This window comes from Microcaecilia unicolor, chromosome 1 (assembly GCF_901765095.1).
Source record: "Microcaecilia unicolor chromosome 1, aMicUni1.1, whole genome shotgun sequence".
Taxonomy (NCBI): Eukaryota; Metazoa; Chordata; class Amphibia; order Gymnophiona; family Siphonopidae; genus Microcaecilia; species Microcaecilia unicolor.
The window spans coordinates 129,978,999-130,006,731 of NC_044031.1; the positions used below are offsets into that span (position 1 = coordinate 129,978,999).

The 27,733-nt window shown below is 43.6% G+C and overlaps 1 protein-coding gene across 3 annotated transcripts in view; it reads left to right on the forward strand.

The window, feature by feature from the left end:
* AKAP9 (A-kinase anchoring protein 9) overlaps positions 1–27,733 on the forward strand; it is a 547,514-nt gene that overhangs the window by 493,248 nt on the left and 26,533 nt on the right. For all 3 annotated transcript variants that reach the window (XM_030200158.1, XM_030200166.1, XM_030200175.1), the window contains 4 exons: positions 2,529–2,637; positions 9,919–10,098; positions 18,285–18,482; positions 25,262–25,494. In XM_030200158.1, coding sequence (XP_030056018.1) covers positions 2,529–2,637; positions 9,919–10,098; positions 18,285–18,482; positions 25,262–25,494 — 720 coding nt within the window. The remainder of the gene's footprint in view (positions 1–2,528; positions 2,638–9,918; positions 10,099–18,284; positions 18,483–25,261; positions 25,495–27,733) is intronic.

Genomic DNA, 27,733 nt, shown 5'->3' on the forward strand with positions numbered 1-27,733 from the left:
AAACCTGACCTGCCTGTGGCTCTCGAGGACTGGAGTTGCCTACCTTGCCCTAGAGGAAAGAAGGGATAGAGGAGATATGATACAGACATTTAAATACGTAAATAGTATTAATCTACAAATCACAAATTTGGAGAGCAAAATATCTAAACTTCAAAAAATCAAAATGAATTTTTGCTCAGGATATTAACAGAAGAGAACCTCAACTGCCTAAGTTTGTATGTTTGATTCCTCCTGACAAAGAGTTTGAAACAAGGGGGACCCTTGTCAAGGATTTGTTAATCTGTTCTACAGTTTATGGTTTTAGAATATACGGCTGGAATGAGCAGATGGAACATATTCTAAAGTTTCTACAATAGCTAAGTGATTTGGTTATTGTGCACAGTATATTTAATTGCAATTTTTTGTTTTTTCTTGCTTTGAATGGACGTTAATTGAGAAAAGAACTGACATTTATATATTTAACTGTTACTGGAATACCTCTTTTTTTTGTAACAGTTTTTTTTCTCCCATTGAGAGTTGTTTTCTGGGTTTGTTTTTTTTGTTGTTGTTTTTCTTTCGGGACTCCATTAGAAACCTATGTAGAAGCCATTGGTGGAGGGTCATCCATGTAGATCATCCTAGGCAGTTGAGGTTTCATTTGTTTAATGATCTTAAGTTAATGATCAATTCTCTTCTGTTAATGTTCTAAGTAAAAATTAATTTTGATTAATCTACAAACAAATCTTCTCCAGAGACTTAGAAGCAGTAAAACTAGAGGATATAATTTGAGATTGCGAGATGGTAGACTTAGAAGTAACGTCAGGAAATACATTTTCATGGAGAAGGTGGTAGATGCCTGGAGTGTCCTCCCAGTGGAGGTGGTATAGACAAAAACAGCAATGGAATTCAAAAATGCATGGGATAGGCACAAAGGATCAGATAAATCAAACAATAGACAGTATGGGCTGTTAATCCTGCTAAGGTAATCTAATACAACAAAAACTGAAAAAGGAATGCACAGCAATGGCTAACTAGTAGGAAATACCCTCAGAAACCAAGGTCTGAACACCAGGACACTGATATCTACATGAGATTTATTGTGCCTGTGATCTTGTCTCTTTCATAGGGTATAATATCCCACCTGTTTACAAACAAGACTGTTCACAATAGAACTAATAATTCAAAAAAGCATTATCAAAAAGATAAAAGCTTTCCAAGCCAAAGCATAACATAAATAAACTTAGCTTTCTCAAGATTGGCTTGGTAACCCCACATTCAAACTGTTAACTTTCATTTGTTCAACGGGGCCCAAATCGTTTCACCCGCTTCATGGCTTCATCAGGAACCACAGTTTAACATAATCACAGGGGTATAAATCTAAAATTGAAAAAAATATATAAGTCACAATCTAAACCGTCAGGACAATTACTCACTCATACTTGCTGACAAACCACTTATAAATTCACAATCACCATTAATTCCTGATCCAAACAATATAAAACACCAAAAACCCACCCAAAAACTATAGCACTTACTTACAGCTAGCTAGACTTCTCTGGACGCCAGCACTGATCTAACATGTCACCCACACTGCTTCTTTTATACAAAACTAGAAAATGCTAGAACGCTGGTGCCATAAAAAAGCCTCAGCTGCATCCTATCAAAGCACAAAACATGATGAACCAATCAGAGACTAATTGCCAAGAGCAACACTGCTTGAACTTCAAAATAAACCATTCTGATTGAACTGGTACTTACAAAATCCAAGAACAAAGAGTACAAAAGTACTTACAAGATTACTTGCACTCCCAAATACAACTGAACAGGCATACTTCTAAAAAAAAAAACAATTTTAACTCAATGAGATGAAACGTCACTGACGTCATCGCGTAAATCACGCAATCGCTAAAAAAAGCTGAAACCAGCGCTATTGGCACAAAGGATCCCTAACTAGAAAGAGGGTAGTATCAAAACAAACTTAACATATCAACGGTTATAAGTTCATTTATGGTGCACAGGAGTGGTGCTTAAATGGCAGCTCCAGCAGTTAAGAAATGAAGCCAGTGCTGGACAGACTTCTATAGTCTATGTTCTGTATATGACAAGACAGATCAGGATGGGCTGAAGTGGGCTTCAACGGCAACTCCAGCAGTGGAAAAATGAGGCCAATGCCTGATGGACATCTATGGTTTGTGTCCCATGTATGGCAAGACAGGTCAGTATGGGCCCAGATGGGTTTGGATGGGAACTCCAGCAGCTAGGAAGTAGGGCCAGTGCAGGGCAGAAGTTTTCACACTCTGAGCCCTGAAAATGGCAAGGACAGATTAGGAACAAATATGCTTATTTTATACAACATTCGCATTATATGAGTTCAGGTCAGTGGGTGTGGGGAAGACATCATATATGAATGTTGTAATATTACTATTGGACTGTTAGTTCAATAATATTTTGATAATGAATGTGACTGTTAATGGACCATTCAGGTCTTTATCTGCCATCATTTAAAGACGAGCTGTATGATATTGAATGTTTCTTTTTGCTTGCTAAAGGGTACCATTTGAAGCAACAGATGATGAAGACTTTGTTTGGTCACAAAATACCATTCAAGATGTTCTTTCTCAGTTGAAACAGTTACCAGGATTAGCTGTTCTTGGACAGGTATGTTTTCTCTTAGGCATGTGAAGAAATCAAACCTAATTATTTTAAGTTGATTGCAAACCCTTTGTAAGGTGGCTTATATAATTCAGTACTTTAAACCTGGGGTGCGCAACTCTAGTCCAAGACGGACACACACAGTTCTGAGTTTTGGGACAATCAAGCTAAATAAAATAACTTGTACACCACCTTCAATGAATCTTCTCATGAAGGTAGTTGGTAATCCTAATAAATACATAAACTTGTTTCTTAAACCAAATGTATGGAAACGGTTCATGTGACGTTGACATTGCTCTATAAAAATGCTAAATAGTAGTAGTAGTAGTAATTATCCTGAAAACCAGACCTGAATGCAGCCATCAATGATCAGAGCTGTGAAGACAAGCTTTAAATCCTCTGATAAATTATGGCAAGGTAAGTCATGAATGTCACCATTCAAGTAAACAGTAACCTGTACAAATATCCATGAATTTCTGTAAATATTCAAGACAGTCATGGATTTCTGAAAGGTTTAAAGGACCAGGATTGTATAGAACAATTTTGTTTTACAACTGTTTATCTTTATAACATAGTAACATAGTAGATGACGGCAGAAAAAGACCTGCAGACCTGCACGGTCCATCCAGTCTGCCCAACAAGACAAACTCATATGTGCTACTTTTTGTGTATATCTTATCTTGATTTGTAACTGTCATTTTCAGGGCACAGACCGTACAAGTCTGCCCAGCACTATCCCCGCCTCCCAACCACCAGCCCCGCCTCCCACCACCGGTTCTGGCACAGACCGTATAAGTCTGCCCAGCACTATCCCCACCTCCCAACCACCAGCCCCGCCTCCCACCACCGGCTCTGGCACAGGTCTTATAGCTGTTGTTGATTTTAACAAAATGTAAGTTTTATTCTCTTTCATAATTTCTACTGTCAAGTTTACTATCTTATAGTAACATAGTAAATGGTGCCATAAAAAGATCAAATTGTTCCATCCAGTCTGCAAGCTGTGTTTCTTCCACTGAGGGCCTGATGCACTGCCTTGGTAAAATACACAAAGGGGATTGCATGCAAAGAGCTGCACGGATCCCCCTTTGTGCATCGGTTGCTGTTTGCAACTCCAAGCTGTCAAATACATTTAACAGCTCCAATGCAGAACCGACCCCCGCACCTGACCCACACCAAGCAAAAATGGCCCTGATGGCTTAGTGACGCTCCCAACCCCCCCCCCCCCCCCCCCCCCCCCGCACCAATCAAGAATGTCCCTGGTTGCTTAGTGACTCCCCTTGCACCCTCCTGCCCCCCCCCCCCCTCCGGCATCAATCAAGAATGGCCCTGCCTCGGGTGCTGCCTCTTCCAAAAAGGCGACACCTAGCCCCTGCCTAGTTCATTTCTGGAATGTACTGGATGGGGCCTTATATGATGCTTAGCCCCGTCCAGTGCATCCCAGAAATGCACTGTGCTAGGTGCTGCCTTTTTGGAAGGTTAGAGCCACGGAAAACCCCTTTGTGCATTACTAGCTAACTAACGTTTCTTTTACAGTGGCTACAACCAGTCTAAAGCAAACATTAACAGAACATAAGAGCAGCCATACTGGGTCAGACCAGTGGTCCATGTAGCCCAGTATCCTGTTTCCAGACAGTGGCCGAGCCAGGTCACAAGTACCTGGCGGAAACCTAAATTGTGGCAACACTCCATACTACAAGCCCCAGGACAAGCAGTTGCTTCCCATGTCTGTCTCAATAGCAGGCTATGGACTTTTCCTCCAGGAATTTGTCCATACCTTTTTTAAACTCAGATACGCTAACCGCTGTTACCACATCCTCAGGCAAAGAGTTCCAGAGCTTAACTATTCGTTGAGTGAAAAAATATTTCCTCCTATTTGTTTTTAAAGTATTTCCATGTAACTTCCTCGAGTGCCCCCTAGTCTTTGTACTTTTGGAATGAGTAAAAAATTGATTTACTTCTACTCAGAAGGCGGAACTAAGGGCGCGAACTCATCAGAAGCAAACAGGGAAGGCTAGAGACGGGCAGCAGGGCTTTAAATAACGCGGCGCTTCAACGGAGGTAATAAAAAAAGATGGATGGGAGTGGGAGGGGAGGGTGGGGGCGAAGGACAATCGCTGGACATGTTTGGGAGCGGGAGGGGAGGTAAGCATGGCCTGTGATGGCACTCTCCTGCCATGCTTACCTCGTGTAATGGAGCCGGCTCACCCCGAAGAACAACCGGCTCGCAAGAGCTGTCAAAATTTAACAAGCGGCTCTTGCGAGCCGGAGCGAGCCGGCTCCAGTACACCACTGCTAATATCAAATCTGATCATATTATGATCCCTGTTATCAAGCGGTCAAGGAATTTTACCTCCCTAGCGTGCCCCGATGTTACATTTACCCAGTCAATATCGGGGTAATTGAAGTCACCCATTATTATTGTGTTGCCCAGTTTGTTTGCGTCCCTAATTTCCTTTAACATTTCTGCATCCGTCTGTTCATCCTGGCCAGGCGGACGGTAGTACACTCCTATCACTATCCTTTTCCCCTTTACACATGGAATTTCAATCCACAGTGATTCCAAGAAGTGTTTTGTTTCCTGCAGAATTTTCAATCTATTTGATTCAAGGCTCTCGTTAATATACAGTGCTACCCCTCCACCAATTTGATCCATCCTGTCACTACGATATAATCTGTACCCCGGTATGACAGTGTCCCACTGGTTATCCTCCTTCCACCAGGTCTCAGAAATGCCTATCTAATTTTTCATTTACGCAATATATTCTAACTCTCCCATCTTATTTCTTAGGCTCCTGGCATTCGCATATAGACATTTCAAACTATGTTTGTTGTTCCTATTTACATCAAGCTGCTCTATCTCCTTTTTAAATGCCGATGCCAGCAGCCTGGTCCCACCCTGGTTAAGGTGGAACCCATCCTTTCGTAATAGGCTCCCCCTTCCCCAGAATGTTGCCCAGTTTCTAACAAATCTAAAACCCTCCTCCCTGCACCATCGTCTCATCCATGCATTGAGACTCCAGAGCTCTGCCTGTCTCTTGGGCCCTGCGTGTGGAATGGGTAGCATTTCAGACTTCTTCCAATTTCAAATAGATATAGAGAAGTTCATTCGAACCTTAAGTTTAAAATTATATTTTGCTGACAAAGAAAATATTATATATAGATCCATAAAGAAAAACAAATCCTCCTGGTCTCCTCCAGGTCAATTGGACTCTTTGTTGGCTACCTTCAAGAAATTAGTTTGGGAGAGGGTATTGTCTAGAAATCACCATCCTTTCATGTACCCTTCTCTAAGATGAATCTCCTGGATCAAATAGATGTCACCCCGCAGTCTATCAAATCACAAAAAAGTAAACTACACTTCCCAGGCGAATTAAGACCTTTCACATTAAAGGAAATGATTGTCACTTCAGGTTTCCCTATAAAAGTAGTCCAGTCCCCACTCATATGTTAACCATCCAATACCTATTCCTCCCACCCCTCCCCCAATTCCCCCATCCCCATGGTAGGACCCAAACCATATCTCACCACTCAACACAAGGAAGTGAAATTCCAGAGTCAATGTCTCATAGACAAACATTCCCTAATGTGAGAAAGAGAAAAAAAGAAAAATACGAAATTCACCCTCCATACACTCCCACATCCACCTCAATGACATCCATCCCCCACAACGAAACCTCACACATCACCATCTTCATCATTACTCACATACATATCCACTCTCCCAGTGAGCTACTCAACTTATAACCAAAACAAGACCACCCTCCAGTGCATAGGAGTTATAGAAACAGCTGAGCCTAGGGCTCAGTCCAAGTTTTCAGGCAGGTTTCTCTGGAAATCCCTGCTGGGGTTGATTGTCCTCCTGTCTGTGTCGACACTGACATGCCCCCCCGCCCCCCCCCCCCCCCCCCCCCCCCCCAACTCCTTGCCAGCGATACCCAGCCAGTCTGACGAATTTCCTCCTGGTGTCGGTCCACAGGTGGCTTTTGGATTCCCACTTTCTGCAAGGCTTTCCAGGCAGCTGCAACAGAAATAAATTTCACTGGAACTCCATTAATCACCACTAGTAATCCAAACAGAAATGTCCAGCAGTACCTCAACTGTGCCTTGATTAATGCCCGGGTCACCTCTCGAAAAAACCTTTGTTTAGCCAGCGTGACCACAGCCAAGTCTTGAAACAACTCTACCTCCAGTCCTTTCAATTGGAGGCGCCCCAATTCCCGTGCTTTGCGCAGCACGTTTTCTTTATCCTGAAAACGCAGGAAGCAGGGAACAATATCCCGGGGCTTGCCATCCACCCGAAGGCCCAACGCCCTATGCACCCTCTCAATCATAGGCACCTCAGTCCCAATCTCAGAATCTGATGATAGTAACCAAACATACAACTGTTGCACAATGGAAGCTGAGTCTTTATAGTCCGCCGTTTCAGGAATGCCTCTTACCCGCACATTATTACGCCGTGTGGAGTTCTCTTAAGTCGTTCTGTTCTTCCTGGAGATCCATCACTAGACGCTGCATTTTCCCGTGCTCTTGTTTCACAATGATCGATTCACTCCTCCACCTGTTCTAAACGTGCGTCCATTATTGCCAGGTCAGATTTGATTTCCTGAACTAGCTCCTTTGTGTAATGTACACTCATAGTTATAGAGTATGGCCCAATATGCGTAAATCTACGTGCCATAATTTACACCACATTTTGTTGGTGTAAAAGGATGCGCGTAGTTTTAGGCACTAAGATATGAACTAAGGGTTTTCTATAATCAGCACCTAAATCTAGGCACTGGTTATAGAATATGCTTAGTCGGCACTGATTTCAGCGCCAATTTTTTAGGCACCATATATAGAACCTCCTTCTCAATGCCTTATGCTCCGGAGTCCACCACTGCATACAGCTTCAAATATCTGTTCCATAAATCTCAATATTAGTGTTTATTCAAGGACACAGAGAGCCTGAGATAGAAGTGTAGCCAACCCGCCATTTCTCTCATCGCATTGTGCCATACCACAAGTGAAGGAGCCATTATGTCAGCCCAGGCTTGTAGAATACATTTCTTAAGCAGCAAGGTAGCCAATAACGCAAACTTACATTGTGCATCGTTAAGCCCCACCTCCTCAGCAATGCTCCACTCACCGGTAATAATAAAATATGATCATTCAATTTGACATTACTCCACTTGTCTGTCTCTCTCTCTTTTTCTCCCCCACCTAGCATTGCTCTATTTGTCTGTCTCTGCCCCCCACACCTAGCATTGCCCCGCTTGTGTGGCTCTGTCCCCCCCCCCCACCTAGCATTGCCCCGCTTGTCTGGCTCTGTACCCCCCCCCCCCCCCCCCAACCTAGCACTGCCCCACTTGTCTGTTTCTCTCTCTACCCCCTGGCACTGCTTCTTTCACTCTCCCCCTAACCCAGCACTACTCCTGTCTCTCTCCCAGCACTGCTCTTATTTCTTTCCCCTTCCCCAGGCCACCCACCATTCAGCAGTTTTTCTTCTCTCTCTCTTTGATTACCATCTCTACCAGGCCTGCGGTCCTAATATTACAGCAGAGTCATGCAGGACCATGGCTCTCTGCATACTGCAGCTGCTGCTTCCGGGCCAACCCCTCCTCCGACGAAAGAGGAAATTATATAGAGGAGACGTTCAGAGGAGGCGGTGTGGGCCTGGAGGAAGCAGCTGCAGTACACACAGAGCCGCAGTCCTACACAACTTTGCTGTAGAATTAGGATCTTGGGCCTGGTAGAGATGGTAACTAAAGGGAGAGAACAGAAACCACTGTATGCTTTCAGGCGGCTTATGGAGGCAGCACCGGAAAGGCAGTGGGTGGTGAAGATTGCTGTTTGGGCTGGGGAGGCTTATCCTCCCTGAGCCTCTTATACCGTGCGCCTATGCTGGGCTCTGTTGGATGACATTGCCACACTTGTGAGACTGAAATCCTACTGTTCTTAAAGAACACCTATCGCAGTTAAACAGCTATGCTTTCTTCCAAGTGTACAGCAGAAGGCAGATGATCAAAAGCCCCGCTGGAACAGCGCGGGGCACTATTAGACCTATGATCAGAGATAATGCATGCAAATTTAAGCAGCACAATTATCTCTGATCATGGGGTAGAAGTGTGGGTGAATTGTGCCTGAGCATACGCTCAGCACAATCCTCCCGCACTTGTTTGACAGGTCTGGGCTGTCAAAAGCCCAAACCTGTCAAACACAGGGGCTGGAGGTCCTTGGGACCACCAGGTGCTGACTACCCCTGCCCCGAGCTCCCTTATATGGTCTGTAGCCCCACCCAGCGCATCCCAGAATGCACTGGGCGGGGCTGGGCACCGCCATTTTGTGGCGGCGTCAACCCAAGGAAGAGGAGGGAGGCAGGCTACCTCCCTCCTCCAACTAAGGTAGGGAGGCCGGGAGGGGATTCTTTTTCACGCTGGACCACCAGGGATTCGGCAGACAACACTTGGGAGGGGGGGAGTTGGGGTGGGCTGGAGATCCAGTAGACCTCCAACCCCTCCCCCCCCCCGGTCACTCACTGGGAGGGGGGGGGTTTGGCCGGTGGCGACTGGACCACCAGGGACCATTTTCTGGGGGGTTGGGGGGGCTGCAGACCCACAGGATCTCCAGCCCTCCCTGAACCTGGGGGGGGGGGGACCGGAGGTCCACCGGACCTCCAGCCCCCTGTTGGCAGGTTTGCTTTGGGGGAGAACAGGGACCTGCCAGCATGCAACTGCATGCTGGACAGGGCTCAACATTCCTCTCCAATGATCTGCAAACCCTAGCGCCAGCTCGGAGCTGGCATAGGGTTTGCCGCGGCCAGCGACCCAAATTTTGGCGCGCTGACCGCTGATCATTGGCGATGAATGCACTCCCCTGTTTATCATGCATTTGCATGCTACTTGCAGAAAGAGCCCTCGAGCGTGTTGTTTCATGCGCTCGAGGGCTCTGATCATAGGCCAGTAGCAAACCCCTGCGCTAGTATGGCGCTATCATCCTCTTGCGCCGGCGTTTGCTTTTGATCATCTGCCTGCAGGTGATTACCTTAAGATCCCATGCTGAGAGGACTTTCAAATCTACACTAGATTTAGCATGGAGTTAGAGCACTAAAAGGAAGAAAACAAAAGTTCTCTTGAGCTTTACCAAACCCCAGAATGCAGATTTAGGGAGAAGGATAATACTGTAGTTTATTACATCAGATCAAGGTTGATGTACAATGTTCTGCTATGCCTTATAACTATTGGTCTGTCGCATCATAATTGGGAAGTTAGAACCACCTCTTACCTATATCTTTCTCCTTTTTGTTAGATTGCATTGCCACCAGCAGGATCCTGTAGTTCACTGACTGAACTACTGCTGCACCAAAATGCCGAGCTGACCGGGTATGTGAGCAGACTGACTGAGGAAAAGAACGATTTAAGGAATGCTCTCATTAAGCTAGAAGAGCAACTCAGACGCTCCAAACAAAGGGGGCCCTCTGGAGATCAAGTAAGTCCATTCTTAATTTGCCAGAATAATATCTATATTTCAGAATATTGCATATTATACATTTTGATAAAATGGCTTAATTTACATGCAAAAGAATAGTAACTTGGTTATACAGCAACATATGCTTTGTTAAATCAGTTTCAGTTGTTGCTTTGAATGAAATTTCTGAGTTATAAAGTGTCTGTTTGCAGTCCGTTGTAAAATTATTCACGTTTTGCATATTGAAAAAGATAAGCAATGAATCTAAATCCAAACCTGCCATCTAAAAAATAGAATTCAATTTACATTATTGTGTAAGTTTGTTCCATTCATTTACACAACATACTCTGCAAAAATATTCATAAAGTATCTAAAAATAAGAAACCAAAAAGGTTTAATTGTCTTCATACCCTATCTCATTGCAGACCCAAATTAGCTCCAGTTCTAAACATTTCCTCAATAAGACCACAGTAAGTTAGAGCCTCACTGTGTCCAGTCACAGTAGCTGAGCAGCCTCAGGTACTCCTGTTTCTGTTGTATGAAATAATAAATAGAAATAAAACAAAAAAAATAAGATGATACCTTTTTTTTGGATCAGAAGTGAGCAAATGATTGCAAATATCAGAATATATAAGTGAAACATAAAAGCATTCCTGTGACAGTCACTCGGGGAAAGGTAGGGAGGGTGAGAAACAGGGAGAGATGGATGGGTGATCAGAGGGTGACAAAGTAGTATAATTATATGGTTTATAATGTGATAGGAAACCCAGATCTTTAAGTCATGTCTAGTAGGTGTCAAAATATTTCATGTGTAGAAAGGCCACAGAAGTGGAGGAATGTGAAACACTACAGGCAAAAAGTCCACTGGAAAAGTAGTGTAGCCAACACAACCCTTCCAAGAAAACAGGAAGACGATGTAAACTCAAAAATATATTTATTTCATAAAAAGGTTCTTCATAAAAGGACTCAACATGATACCATGTTTCGGCTAAGTGCCTGCCTCCAGCGTTTACAAATAAGAACAATAATTATACAGTTACTTTTAAATTTTAAATGTAACTAGTTTTTTATAATTATTGTTCATATATATATATATACAGTGGTGGAAATAAGTATTTGATCCCTTGCTGATTTTGTAAGTTTGCCCACTGACAAAGACATGAGCAGCCCATAATTGAAGGGTAGGTTATTGGTAACAGTGAGAGATAGCACATCACAAATTAAATCCGGAAAATTAGTAGCGGTTTATGGACTTGTCCTTTAGGAAACCGTCCAACCCCTTTTTAAACTCTGCTAAGCTAACCGCCTTCACCACTTTCTCCGGCAACGAATTCCAGAGTTTAATTACACGTTGGGTGAAGAAAAATTTTCTCCGATTTGTTTTAAATTTACTACACTGTAGTTTCATCGCATGCCCCCTAGTCCTAGTATTTTTGGAAAGCGTGAACAGACGCTTCACATCCACCTGTTCCACTCCACTCATTATTTTATATACCTCTATCATGTCTCCCCTCAGCCGTCTCTTCTCCAAGCTGTATAGCCCTAGCCTCCTTAGTCTTTCTTCATAGGGAAGTCATCCCATCCCCGCTATCATTTTAGTCGCCCTTCGCTGCACCTTTTCCAATTCTACTATATCTTTCTTGAGATACGGCGACCAGAATTGAACACAATACTCAAGGTGCGGTCGCACCATGGAGCGATACAACGGCATTATAACATCCTCACACCTGTTTTCCATACCTTTCCTGATAATACCCAACATTCTATTCGCTTTCTTAGCCGCAGCAGCACACTGAGCAGAAGGTTTCAGTGTGTTATCGACGACGACACCCAGATCCCTTTCTTGGTCCGTAACTCCTAACGTGGAACCTTGCATGACGTAGCTATAATTCGGGTTCTTTTTTCCCACATGCATCACCTTGCACTTGCTCACATTAAACATCATCTGCCATTTAGCCGCCCAGTCTCCCAGTCTCGTAAGGTCCTCTTGTAATTTTTCACAATCCTGTCGCGATTTAACGACTTTGAATAACTTTGTGTCATCAGCAAATTTAATTACCTCGCTAGTTACTCCCATCTCTAAATCATTTATAAATATATTAAAAAGCAGCGGTCCTAGCACGGACCCCTGAGGAACCCCACTAACTACCCTTCTCCATTGTGAATACTGCCCATTTAACCCCACTCTCTGTTTCCTATCCTTCAACCAGTTTTTAATCCACAATAGGACATTTCCTCCTATCCCATGACCCTCCAATTTCCTCTGTAGCCTTTCATGAGGTACCTTGTCAAACGCCTTTTGAAAATCCAGATACACAATATCAACCGACTCCCCTTTGTCCACATGTTTGTTCACTCCTTCAAAGAATTGAAGTAAATTGGTCAGGCAAGATTTCCCCACACAAAAGCCATGCTGACTTGGTCTCAGTAATCCATGTCCTCGGATGTGCTCTGTAATTTTGTTTTTGATAATAGCCTCTACCATTTTCCCCGGCACCGACGTCAGACTCACCGGTCTATAATTTCCCGGATCTCCCCTGGAGCCTTTTTTAAAAATGGGCGTTACATTGGCCACCCTCCAATCTTCCGGTACCACGCTCGATTTTAAGGATAAGTTGCATATCACTAGCGGTAGCTCCGCAAGCTCGTTTTTCAGTTCTATCAGTACTCTAGGATGAATACCATCCGGTCCAGGAGATTTGCTACTCTTCAGTTTGCCGAACTGCCCCATTACGTCCTCCAGGTTTACCGTGAAGTCAGTAAGTTTCTCCGACTCGTCTGCTTGAAATACCATTTCCGACACCGGTATCCCACCCAAATCTTCCTCGGTGAAGACCGAAGCAAAGAATTAATTCAGTCTCTCCGCTACGTCTTTGTCTTCCTTGATCGCCCCTTTTACCCCTCGGTCATCCAGCGGCCCAACCGATTCTTTTGCCGGCTTCCTGCTTTTAATATACCGAAAAAATTTTTTACTATGTTTTTTTGCCTCTAATGCTATCTTTTTTTCATACTCCCTCTTGGCCTTCTTAATCTGCGCCTTGCATTTGCTTTGACACTCCTTATGCTGTTTCTTGTTATTTTCAGACGGTTCCTTCTTCCATTTTCTGAAGGCGTTTCTTTTAGCCCTAATAGCTTCCTTCACCTCACTTTTCAACCAGGCCGGGTGTCTTTTGGACTTCCGTCTTTCTTTTCTAATTCGCGGAATATGTATGGCCTGGGCCTCCAGGATGGTATTTTTGAACAGCGTCCACGCCTGTTGTACAGTTTTTACTCTCTCAGTTGCCCCCCTAAGTTTTTTTTTTTTACCGTTCTTCTCATTTTATCATAGTCTCCTTTTTTAAAGTTAAACGCTAACGTATTTGACTTTCTGTGTACAGTTACTTCAAGATTGATGTCAAAACTGATCATATTATGGTCACTGTTATCAAGCGGCCCCAGTACCATAACGTCCCTCACCAGATCATGCGCTCCACTAAGGACCAAGTCTAGAATTTTTCCTTCTCTCGTCGGCTCCTGCACCAGTTGCTCCATAAAGCTGTCCTTGATTTCATCAAGGAATTGTATCTCTGTAGCGTGTCCCGATGTTACATTTACCCAGTCTATATTTGGATAATTGAAGTCACCCATTATTATCACATTGCCCATTTTGTTCGCGTCTCTGATTTCTTTTATCATTTCTGTGTCTACCTGCTCATCCTGGCGAGGTGGACGGTAGTACACTCCTATCACCATTTTTTTTCCCTTTTATACATGGAATTTCAACCCACAGTGATTCAAAGGTGTGATTTGTGTCCTGCTGAATTTGTAATCTATCTGAGTCAAGGCTCTCTTTAATATACAATGCTACCCCTCCACCAGTCCGGTCTACCCTATCATTACGATATACTTTGTACCCCGGTATGACAGTGTCCCACTGGTTATCCTCCTTCCACCAGGTCTCAGTAATGCCTATTATATCCAATTTTTCATTTAGTGCAATATATTCCAACTCTCCCATCTTATTTCTTAGACTCCTAGCATTTGCATATAGACATTTCAGAGTATGTTTGTTGTTCTTATTTGCATGATGCTTAGTACCTGACACTATTGATTTGACATCTTTTGTCTGATCTTTAGTTGTATTTAAGGGCACCTGGCCTACCACGGTCTGTTGTGCAACCTCACTATCCAGAAACCCTATCTTCCCTGTTTGTGAGGTATCTTTGCAAGATACCTTTTCCCGAACCATGCGCTTTTGAGCGACTGTCGGCCTTCCCCCCATTTCTGGTTTAAAAGCTGCTCTATCTCCTTTTTAAATGCTGACGCCAGCAGCCTGGTCCCACCCTGGTTAAGGTGGAGCCCATCCTTTCGGAATAGGCTCCCCCTTCCCCAGAATGTTGCCCAGTTCCTAACAAATCTAAAACCCTCCTCCCTGCACCATCGTCTCATCCACGCATTGAGACTCTGGAGCTCTGCCTGTCTCTTGGGCCCTGCACGTGGAACAGGTAGCATTTCAGAAAATGCTACCCTAGAGGATCTGGATTTGAGCTTTCTACCTAAGAGCCTAAATTTGGCTTCCAGAACATCTCTCCCACATTTTCCTATGTCATTGGTACCTTCAGGGTTTCCCTCTAATGTAACTACACTTAGCCTTTGGGCCAACAAAATCACCTCTCTGAAAAAGACCTACTTTAAAGAAGTCACCCAGGTATCTTCCCTGTGGCTTGGTCGCAGTGCAATCAATGCCATCAAGAAAGGAACCTTTGCTGTTCTGGTACAGTTGAAAAACTTGGATATTAGTCACAACCAAATTGTAGACTTTCCCTGGGAAGATCTCCATAGCCTTAGCGCCCTACGGCTCCTAAAAATGAACAATAACCACATAGTGAACCTTCCAGGGGGTGCCTTTCACAGCCTGAAAGACCTGAAATCCCTGAGAATTAATAACTACTTATTCACTACCATTTTAGAAGGTACGTTTGATTCCCTTGGTTCTTTGTCTCGTCTGTGGATCTCTTACAATCCATTTAATTGTACTTGTAACTGTAACATAATGTGGTTGAAAAACTGGACTGAGAATACCCTGATCTCAGTTCCCGAGAAAGAACACATTGTCTGTTCTAGCCCTGAAAATCTCAAACCTACCATCTAACCTACCTCATCTAACCTACCATCCCAACTTAGACAATACTGAACTGCATCATGGGTTTACACTGATGTTAAACTGCAATGCCACAGGAGGCACTCAACTATCCATCAAGTGGTTAATCCAGACCTCGAGTAAAATGATTGAGCTCAGTGAGTCCACAGTGGAAAAAGAAAGGAATGACTTACCCAGTGAATCTGCAAAACAGAATAAAGAACGCATTCATATTTTTAAAAACGGGACTCTGGTCATCCCCCACTTGAGTAAACGAGAAGAAGGGACTTACACGTGTGGCTACCAATGAGTTGGGAAGTAACCAGACATCTGTGAAGATAGCTGTGGCAGCTTCACAGAAATATCCTGGTAATCCCATCGAAGATTCCATTGCCAGTAAACCACAGCCCTGCGACAAAAATACTGGGTTGAAAATGTCTATCAACATCATAATATTGGTACTTGCATTGCATCCATTCCTGACACACAGATGAACAGAGAATACTATGACAACCTTATAAATTGGAAAAAATAATTTTGGCCGCAGCTTTATTAACCAATCAAAAATTCATAACAACACAAAATCTGTACCCTGATCCACAAAATTATCTACGGCATAGTCCCACGATACAAGATAGACCTCATAGACCTGCCAAACAGGAACAGTTCTGGATTATCTCGAACATATCTAAACCTCCATTATCCATACTGCAAAGGTCTCAAATACAAAACAACCTATGCATCCAGCTTCTATTTAGGTACAAAACTATGGAACGCACTGCCAAAAGAAGTGAAAACAATCTACGACCATCTAAACTTCAGGAAATCACTAAAATCTTACCTATTCAAAAGGGCATACACTATTGACCCAACATAGATGCCAACGCCCTGCAACGCAGCAAATCCAGCGATCGTATTGGACACTATTTAACCTTCCCTCTCTCTGATCCCCTTATGCCTGAAAGGAATGGACCCTATATTCGACCACAATATCACCTTGTATTTGTTTCTCTACCATTCTTGGCAAACGCCTACAGTACTGTGTAAGCCACATTGAGCCTGCAAATAGGTGGGAAAATGTGGGATACAAATGTAACAAATATATATATATATATATATATATGCATATATATATATATATATCTTATATAATAACTAGTAAAACAGGCCCGTTTCTGACACAAATGAAACGGCTGCTAGCAAGGTTTTCCTCAGAGTGTGTATGTTTGAGAGAGAGAGAGTGTGTGTGTGTGTGAGAGAGAGACATGAGTGTGTGTGTGTTTGTGTCAGAGAGAGAGAGTGTGTATGTGAGAGACAGAGAGTGAGTGTGTGTGTGTGGGGCTCTGAGTTCCATGACTCCCTCCCCTCTCTCCCCTCCCCTCCGAGTGCCATGCCCGCCTCCCTCTCCTCCCCAGCGTGTTCCATGCCCCCCTTTCCTCGGAGTGTGTATGTTTGAGAGAGAGTGTGTGGGTGAGAGATGGAGTGTGTATGTGAGAGAGAATGAGTGAGAGAGAGAGACAGACAGAGTGTGTGTGTATGTGTGTGTGTGTTTGTGTCAGAGAGAGAGAGTGTGTGACAGTGCATGTGAGAGACAGAGTGAGTGTGTGTGTGTGTGTGTGTGTGTGTGAGAGAGAAAGTGAAGCCTTCAAGCCTTGAAGCATTCGTGTGCTCTGTAAGGCTCCATCATCTCAATTGACGACACGTAGTTCCGGAACGTTGCAGGAATGCTTCAAGGCTTGAAGGCTTCACTTTCTCGGCTTCAGAATGTTGGAGGTGCATTTTATTATATAGGATTCTCACCTCCAACGTTCTAATGTGCCTGGAACCGTGGCTCCCTCGGAGGTGGTCTGCTAGGCAACTTAGAATGCACTGACGTCAGTGATGTCACTGACAGCTGATTCCTAGGTAAGGGGAGGAGTAGTTTCCCTACTCCTCCCCCTGCCTGGGAAACAGCTGTCAGTGCCCCCCCCCCTCGGCGCAACACCCAAGCCTCTGCCCTGCAAAACCGCGAGCCAGGCAGGGGGAGGAGTAGGGAAACACGCTCCACATGTTTCCCTACTCCTCCCCTTGCCTAGGACCTCCACAGGTTCAAGAATATCCTGAGTCTGCTTCCTATGGCGCTGTGCAAAATAGAAGGTGTGAATGCAGTAAGCAAAAAAAACCTTAATTGGCAGCTGCCAGAGCATTCTCATTTTTTTAAATGAAAGCATGGCATAAGTCCATGGGATTCTTATTTCTCAAGAAGTGAATATTAAATGAGTCTGTGACAAATGCAATAGGAAAACAAACTGGGCACACTAGATGGACTTTCTGGCTTTTATTTCCTATCATATGCTGTTTCTATACCATCTTATTGTTTCATTTCGTGGCAGTAACTCAATGAAAGCGTCTAGATTTTTAGCCTAAAATTCATCTTGGTGTACCATTAGTCTAGTTGCTAATGCTGTACATTCATAGAGATAGGGTATTTTCTGTACAAAAATATGCTGTTTAAATAAAAATAGAAAACTCGGGAATGCTAATAGTGTAGTTTTTATTTAATCCATCTTTTTTCTCTTTGGGACACTGGATATACATATGTTGCATGCAGCACAATAATGAGGAAGCAAAAGGTAAAACTAGAGACCAGGGTCTATGGTGGGAAGGAAGAAAAGGTAAATTCTGTGGATGATTGTGATTGTCTGCTGCTGTCATAGCTTGTTTGTTCATCCTTTAAATCAGCAGTCTGTTGGTATCTGTTTTCAGCTGTAATTGTAATGCCAATGTTTATGACCTCTCAGTTTAGTGCCATGGAGGAGATAATATTGTAGATAATATGCCAACATATCCAGGAAAGGCTTTTGTAGGTGCAGCAACCTGACTACTAGTTATATTTCAGCTGTTTTTATTGATGACTCAACATTTTAAACATAGCCATTAATACATCATACTTGTATACATACATCAATAACTACTTAAATACAAATAGTATCAATCATGGATGAGAATTACATATTTAAAAAAATAATTTAAAGCCCCTTGCCTTGTAGTCATGGAATTGTACAGAATCTAAATATTGAATATGAAAAAAAATATCCATTCTTTTCAGGTTCATAGACATTCTCTGGACAACGAAGTAAATGATGCACTGCTGGCTTCTGAAAGAGAAATCTGGAGCAAGGAAAAACTCTCCCTCCAAAAATCATTAAAGCAGACTGAAGCTGAGCTATGTAAACTAAGAGCTGAGCTGAGGAATGAAGCTTTCCTGAGAGATCTGGGTGGGGATTCTGAAAATCAGGCTCTAAAGGTAAAGGTGTTTGTGATTGTAATCTCTGTTTAGGCCTTCATATTTGTCATCTAGTGTAAGGGTCCCAGTGCCATTCACATGGGGGTGACAGCAAAATTTATAGCTACTGCAGGACTGTGTCTGGTACTAGGTAAGAAAACTTATAGCTGTAAATTCTGCAGTCTGTTTTCCTCAGTTTTCAAATGCATCATCTCCCTCTGCACCATACTCTTTCAACAATCCCTTTATTTTACAACTTATTAGTTTTCAAAGCAATCATTATACTGTCATTGTAAAGCAGCCTGTAATTCACATGTTTGTTCAGTTAAACAACATTGCTGCTAGTAAAGGACTGTAGTTCTTAAAAGCTACAAGGCAAGCGATCTGCAAACTCCAACGTGGAAAGCACAACAGCAGATCAGTGAGAGATATCCAAAACTTTATTAGTAGTACCATATACCAGAATATTGCCCGACGCAGGCCGTGTTTTGCCCAAAAGGGCTGTGTCAGGGGCTAAAATAATAAAACACATAAAATAACAAATATAAGAGATAATATAAAAACAATAATAATAAAAACAATAATTTTGCATAATAACTGAAAAACCATGACCAATACAATATACCAATCGTAAAATCCTTAAAAATATAGACACATATAAATAATAGTGGTATTAAAAATATATAGACATATATATAACCCTCTCAGTAATGTAAAAGTGTAAACAAGAATATCAATAAAATGAATATAAACAATATCAAAATATAAATAAAAATCATAATTATCAAGAGAATCATTGAAAAATTATAACCACATCATAATGTATCAAAAATACACACATAGGTATATGACAGATACATATTAAACCTCCCACATATATATCAATTCAACATTAATGTGTATATATAAATACCTTGATTTCACTAGTATTAATGTTTAAACAAAATCAAACATAATTGTATAAATATACATATATAATCACAAAAAAATCCTTAAAATAAAAAACAGAACTAAAACCGCAATATATTATATATCAAAAAATGAATAATTAAAATTGCAGGTAGGACACATACCTATGGTGTCAACCGTATAGTGGAATGCTTGTACTACAGTGGATGCTATCAAACAAGACAAGATAAAAATAATTAAAAATCAGAAAAAATAAATAATAAAAATGAAACGTGAACCATACAAAGTAAAAACTAAAAAATAAATAAAAAATGGTAAAGTGTGGAATATAAAAGGCACTCACTTGTTAACATCAATCTTGAGAAACACGAAAAAACCAGCACAAAAAGCAACAACCTAAGTAAATACAAAATGGAGAGTCAATCCTCACTAATACATACCTCACCACACCTATAGCATGTATGCTTATGTCTAAATTGTCATTCGAAAAAAAGGAGTACTAGATTGACAAATATGTACAACTATGTGGAGGAGTGGCCTAGTGGTTAGGGTGGTGGACTTTGGTCCTGGGGAACTGAGGAACTGAGTTCGATTCCCGGCACAGGCAGCTCCTTGTGACTCTGGCCAAGTCACTTAACCCTCCATTGCCTGCCGCATGGAGCCTGCCATGAGTGGGAAAGCGTGGGGTACAAATGTAACAAAAAAAATGAACTGCTGTGACCCGTTATTATTGTTACCGATAGTGATGCTCTTACGAATACTAAAATGACTTCTAAAGAGCTCTCAATGCTATAAAACACGAATGGAAATCAATCATAAGGTTAAAAGAGTACTTCTCTAGCTACTCGTCTATGGAAAAACAGATATACAAAACTAAACTTACTGTTGTCCACCGGTGTACATCAGGCACTTCACCTACGCTGCTGAAAAAAACTGACTGGCATGACGTGGTTTTTTTTAGCCAGTTTTAGTCTGGTCTGCATTTTCAATTATGTTTTTATTATTTAGTCTGTTTTTGTTTTTTGGCGCGTTTTCCATTTGAACTCTGACCTAAGGATGACGTTTATAAGTTGTTTGTGCCATAAATACTACTAATAAAGTTTTAGATATCTCTCACTGATCTGCTGTTGTGCTTTCCACTTCTTAAAAGCTAGTCATAAGTATAAAGTTAGACCAGTAAGAAGCAGGGGCGTATCTGTAATCCGGCGGTAGGGGGGGCCAGAGCCAGAGAGAGGGGGCACATTTTTGCCTCCCTCGCCCGCGGCCACTCTCCACCCCCACCCCCCTGCCGTCAACCCTCCCCCGCTGCTTACCTTTGCTGGCGGGGGGCCCCAACCCCTGCCAGCCGAGGTCCGACCCGCAGTCTTCATATTTCATCTTCCTCCGACTCCTCCATGGCCATGCTGTAAGTAACACTGCTGATTCGTTGAATCCAGTTCGGAGTCTGACGTCGCAGCACGTTGTATGCGCGTACAACGTGCTGCGACGTCAGACTCCGAACTGGATTCAACGAATCAGCAGCGTTACTTACAGCATGGCCACGGAGGAGTCGGAGGAAGACGAAATATGAAGATTTCGGGTCGGACCTCGGCTGGCGGGGGTTGGGGCCCCCCGCCAGCAAAAGTAAGCAGCGGGGGAGGGTTGACTGCGGGGAGGGGGGGCCAGGGCGAAATCTGCGGGGGCCCAGGCCCCTGTGGCCCCACGCAGATACGCCCCTGGTAAGAAGATATGTAAACATATGATTATGCCCCAGAATTGCCATGCAGTGATAAAGTAGGCTATGTTTGTCAAGAAAGATATGACAGAGGTTGGGAAATACTGAACTTTTAATAATGGTCAACAATATAACAATCACCTACTCCTGCTGTTGCTTGTTATTTACATATTCCATTACTGGTTGTATGCAGTACTGTACAGATACACATAAGAGGCAGTCCTTGCTTTAAAGAGCTTACAATCTAGTAGATAAATAGGAGATTTCAGGAAACGTATTAATTATATTAATCCACAAGACTAAAATTGGGAAGAGCTAGGATTTAAGATATATGGTCAATCTCAGAGGTTGCTTTTATAGGTGGGACCTGAATATTGTCAGATAAGGGGGGGCATGATTATCAGGAAGGCTGTTCTAAGCATTTTCTACAGCAAGGTGGAAAGCAGAGTCAGGCCATCAATATAGGAGGATGCAGATAAAAGTAGTTTTCCCAATGAACGGAACTAAAATACTAAGCATATGTCTTATATAACACTAGTAAAAAAGGCCCGTTTCTGACACAAATGAAACGGGCGCTAGCAAGGTTTTCCTCGGAGTGTGTATGTTTGGGAGAGTGTATGTGAGAGTGACTGTTTGAGAGTCGGAGTGAAAGTGTGATTGTGTGAGAGAGAGCGTGAGTCTGGGTGTGAGTGTGTTTGTGAGAGAGTGTGTGTGTGAGAATGAGAGTGTGTGCAAGTGTGTATGTGAGACACAGTGTGAGTGAGAGTGTGTGTGTGTGGGCGAGAGAGAGAGTGTGTGTGAGACACAGATTCTCTGTTTGAGTGAGTGTATGAGACCAAGCGAGTGTGTGAGTGACTGTGTGGCACATAGAGAGTGAATGTGATACAGTGTGAGACAGAGTGTGTGAGAGTGAGAAAGACATTGTATATGAGAGAGAGAGTGTGAGCCGTGCCCTCCCAATCCATGGCCATCTGTCCCCTGCCCCCTCCATTCATCCTTTTCCAGCAATTCCCCTCTGTCCCTGAGCCCTGCCCTCCCAATCCATGGCCATCCATGTTTGTCTGTCACCTGCCCCCTCCATTCATCCCTATCCAGCATTTCCCCTCTCTGCTTGAGGCCTGCCCTGCAATCCATATCCATCCATGCCCATCTGTCCCCTCCATTCATCCCTATGCAGCAATTCCCCTCTCCCTGAGTCCTGCCCTTCCAATCCATGCCCATCCATGCTCCTCTGTCAACTGGCCCCTCCATTTTTCCCTATCCAGCATTTCCCCTCTCTGCCTGAGGCCTGCTCTGCAATCCATATCCATCCATGCCCATCTGTCCCCTCCATTCATCCCTATCCAGCAATTCCCCTCTCCCTGAGTCCTGCCCTTCCAATCCATGCCCATCCATGCTCCTCTGTCACCTGGCCCCTCCATTTTTCCCTATCCAGCATTTCCCCTCTCTGCCTGAGGCCTGCTCTGTAATCCATATCCATCCATGCCCATCTGTCCCCTCCATTCATCCCTATGCAGCAATTCCCCTCTCCCTGAGTCCTGCCCTTCCAATCCATGCCCATCCATGCTCCTCTGTCAACTGGCCCCTCCATTTTTCCCTATCCAGCATTTCCCCTCTCTGCCTGAGGCCTGCTCTGCAATCCATATCCATCCATGCCCATCTGTCCCCTCCATTCATCCCTATCCAGCAATTCCCCTCTCCCTGAGTCCTGCCCTTCCAATCCATGCCCATCCATGCTCCTCTGTCACCTGGCCCCTCCATTTTTCCCTATCCAGCATTTCCCCTCTCTGCCTGAGGCCTGCTCTGTAATCCATATCCATCCATGCCCATCTGTCCCCTCCATTCATCCCTATCCAGCAATTCCCCTCTCCCTGAGTCCTGCCCTTCCAATCCATGCCCATCCATGCTCCTCTGTCACCTGGCCCCTCCATGTTTCCCTATCCAGCATTTCCCCTCTCTGCCTGAGGCCTGCTCTGTAATCCATATCCATCCATGCCCATCTGTCCCCTCCATTCATCCCTATCCAGCAATTCCCCTCTCCCTGAGTCCTGCCCTTCCAATCCATGCCCATCCATGCTCCTCTGTCACCTGGCCCCTCCATGTTTCCCTATCCAGCATTTCCCCTCTCTGCCTGAGGCCTGCTCTGTAATCCATATCCATCCATGCCCATCTGTCCCCTCCATTCATCCCTATCCAGCAATTCCCCTCTCCCTGAGTCCTGCCCTTCCAATCCATGCCCATCCATGCTCATCTGTCACCTGGCCCCTCCATTTTTCCCTATCCAGCATTTCCCCTCTCTGCCTGAGGCCTGCTCTGTAATCCATGCTCCTCTGTCCCCTGCCGCCTCCATTCATCCTTTTCCAGCAAGTCCCCTCTCGCCCTTCCATGCCCCCCCCCCTCGCATCCATGCTACGCTCTCTCCCATGTCCCAGCCTGGCCCGCCCTCTTCTTTCCCCCCCCCCTTCGCATCCATGCCTCGCATCCATGCCCCCCCTTCGCATCCATGCCCCCCCCACCCCTTCGCATCCATGCCCCCCCCTTCGCATCCATGCCTCGCATCCATGCCCCCCCCCCTCGCATCCATGCCCCCCCACCCCTTCGCATCCATGCCCCCTCCTTCGCATCCATGCCTCCCTTTTTTTTTTTTTTTTTAATTCTTTTTAACTTTACCTCCGTGGCGGTTCGTGCAGCGAAGCGTCAGGGAAGGAAGCGGCGCTCCCGACGTCTAGCTTTCCCTTCGCTGTGTTCCGCCTTGTTTTGAAGGCGGAACACAGCGAAGGGAAGGCTAGACGTCGGGAGCGCCGCCTCCTTCCCTGACGTTTCGCTTCCGGATTTGTTTGTTTTGTCGCGAGGGCGGGGCAGAGACGGCTGGCTGGCTGGCTTGAAGGGAGGCTTCACACCACGAATCCCCGAACCCTTCAGCCTCAGCCTGGGAGTGACGTCAGATGGCTTCAGGCTTCAAGGCTTCAGACTTCCGGCTTCAAGCTTCCGGCTTCACAGAACGTTGTCCTGAGAACTTAGGCTTCCGGCTTCAAGCTTCCGGCTTCACAGAACGTTGTCTTCAGAACGTTCACGGTGCGTTTTATTATATTAGATAAAATAAATCCATCATGGATGCCAGTTAATGAGCCCTATGCTAAGAAGCCTGCAGTTAAAAAAAAAAAAGTTCTAATGTAGTACTAAAGCAATTATGTGAATAGTGTACATTTGCTTTGAAAAATTCACTAAATATAACTACAGTGTAATAAATAAGCCTGTCCTGCTTATTTTCAAACGAGAAGGCCGGCCATCTTCCAACACAAATCAGGAGATGGCCGGCGAAATTGGTATGATCGAAAGCCACTTTTCACCGGCGTCAACTGCTTTCCGTCGCAGGGCCGGCCAAACTTCAAGGGGGTGTTTCGGCAGGGTATGGAAGGCGGGACAGGGACGTGGATACGAGATGGCCAGCTTCGGCCGATAATGGAAAAAAGAAAGCAGGCTCTGATACATGCTAGTAAACAAACCCAGTTAGTTCAGTGCAAACGGACTTTGGCAAAGCATGTGAAACTCCTTGGGAGACAGCATCATTCCAAAGTATAGGATCATGCTTGGGACAGCTGTGACATAGGCAGTGGGATGGGATGGGCTACAGAGGCCATGACGCCAATTAATATTTGGTCCAACACAGTCATAGCTACTAGATAGCTTGGGGGCAGGGTCAGAGATTGATTGGTTGGTTAGGCCCCTCAAACCAAAAATGTTCTGTAGGTTTTTGTTTTCCTCATAGCAACATTTTGTTAGTGATATTTTTCTTTTCATCCTTCCATTTTTTTTGTTTGATTTGCTGAAAGAAGAGTCTTATTTTATTGAAGCATAAAAAGTCAATAAGAAATTAACCACTTATTTAGCTTGACTATTCCATTATGTATATGCGACTTTTCACTGCAGCAAGACTGTGTACTTTACCTGATTTTTTTTTTTTACATGACCTTCACCATGCTATGGAGTTTTACTGTTCCATAGGTGCCAGCATTTCAAAATGATTGGGGGTGACAAACATAATATAAATTATTGAGCAGCTTGCTGAGTACTGGGGATGCTCAACACTCACAGAATTGGCTCCTGTTTACTGCATTTTTTCTTTACTTTATTTACACTGTATTTACTTCTTAATTTGTGTTTTTACCTTTGCCAGCGAATTTATGGTAAATACCTCAGAGCCGAAAGTTACAGGAAAGCTCTGATTTATCAGAAGAAATACCTGCTGCTGCTGCTTGGTGGATTTCAGGAATGTGAACAAGCCACACTGTGTCTTATTGCAAGAATGGGTGGTCAGCCATGCTACACAGAGCTAGAAGTTATTACAAATCACTCGAGAGCTTTTACCAAGTTCCGCTCTGCAGTCAGAGTATCCATAGCTATTTCAAGGTAAATAATGTGGTATTATACTGCTTATGAACTAATTTACAGTTGTGATATTTGAGTTCAGCCCCTTAATTGTAATGTCTGACTTATTTTAATCAAATGTCCACACTGTAAGAAAGCATTTCTAACTTAGCATTACTGATGGTGTATCTGATCATATCTTTCTTCAGATATTTCAAAGAAGCATCCATTTAAACTTCTAGCATTCCATGTGCTGGACCTGAACCAAAATACTGCTGAGTGATTTCTGATTATTTTATAGGTTTAGCTACCTGATATTCTCTTTAATTTAATGCTTATTGCTTAATTAATTTGTCCTCTGAATCTGTATTGTGGTGCACTTCTCTGTCTTCTAACCCTGCCCCCACTCCCAAAAAGACGAAAACAACAACAAAAAAATAATATCCTCTTTCCTTTCCTGCCTAGCTCTGATAGAGGATAGGCTTTTCTAACTGCTTCTGGTCCTGTAGCATTCTAACTTTGTGGAAAGGTTCTGCCAGTCCTAGGCAAAACCACAAACTAAGTCTCCCAACTGGTTATAAATTTGCATTTTACATTGATTAAACTGCTATAATTATTGGGAATATTTAGATTTATTTACTAAAGGAAATTTATAGTCTAGTGGAATTTGAAACTTAAATCAACTGAAAATTCTTTGATCAGACTGTATCATTTCTGGTCATACCTAGAGAACTTTTTTTGATACAGCATTTGGCTGACTCACTGGGACTTGCGTCAGTAGAAAAGAAAGCAATGAAAACAACAATCTTAGCAAATCACTTCTTACCAACACAGCAGGAAGTGAGACTAAACAAGAAACTAAACAGAAGATTAAAATTCCACTGAAGTGTAGATGGAAAGCGATGACCACAAATGCTCGCAGTCTAAGCAATAAAGTTCATGACCTTCAAGCCCTGATGTTGGAGACAGACTTAGACGTTGTTGCAATCATGAAGACATGGCTCAATGGTTCCCATGAATGGGATGCAAACATACCAGGAATAGCTCTGTATGTGAGAAATGATATCGCAGCGACTGAAATGACAGGAACCTGGGGAAGGGAAGAAGCGATATGGATCACCTTAAAAAGAGATGATAGCACCTCTGTCCACGTGGGTGTTGTCTACAGACCTCCAACACAATTGGAGGAACTAGTAAAGATCTGATCACAGATATTCAAAAGTTGGGAAAGAAGAGAGAGGTGCTGTTGCTGGGAGATTTCAATCTGCCAGATGTAGATTGGAAGGTTCCATCTGCGGAATCGGAAAGAAGTAGAGAGATTGTGGATGTTTTTCAGAGTGCTCTGCTCAGACAAATGGGCAACGGAACCCACGAGGGAGGGAGCAACGCTGCATCTGTTGCTCACAAATGGGGATAGTGTGTCAAATGTCCGAGTGGGTGCCCACCTGGGCAGCAGTGACCATCAAACAGTTTGGTTTGATATGATAGCTGAAGTGGAGGGCGGCCACTCAAAACTCAAAGTCCTGGATTTCAAGCATGCTGACTTAAGTAAAATGGGGGAATACCTGAGGAAGGAGCTGATGGGCTGGGAGGGCGAACGAGAAGTGGAAGGACAGTAGTCCAGGCTGAAAGAAGCTATAAATATGGCCACAAACCTTTTATGTAAGGAGAGTAAATAAAAGCAAGAGAAAAAGGAAACTAATATGGTTCTCCAAGCAAGTGGCTGAGAGAATAAAGGCTAAAGAGTTGGCATTCCTGAAATACAGAAAAACTCAAAAAGAGGAACACGGAGAGGAATACCAGATGAAACTGAAAGAAGCCAAGAGAGAGATACGTCTGGCAAAAGCGCAAGTGGAAGAACAAATGGCTAGAAATGTGAGGAGGGGTGACAAAAACTTCTTCAGGTATATTAGTGAAAGGAGGAAGACTAAAAAGGGAATTGTGAGACTGAAAGATGCTGTGAACCACTATGTAGATAATGATGAAGAAAAAGCAAATTTGCTAAATAGATACTTCTGTTCTGTTTTCACAGAAGAAAATCCTGGAGAAGGACCACGATTGACTGGCAAAAGTACATATGAGAATGGAGTGGATATAGCACCGTTCACGGAAGAGAGTATGTATGAACAACTTGAAAATCTAGAAGTGGACAAAGCCATGGGACCGGACGGGATCCACCCCAGGATATTGAGGGAGATCAGAGAGGTTCTGGCGGGTCCTCTTAAAGATTTGTTTAACAAATCCTTGGAGACGAGAGAGGTTCTGTGGGATTGGAGAACAG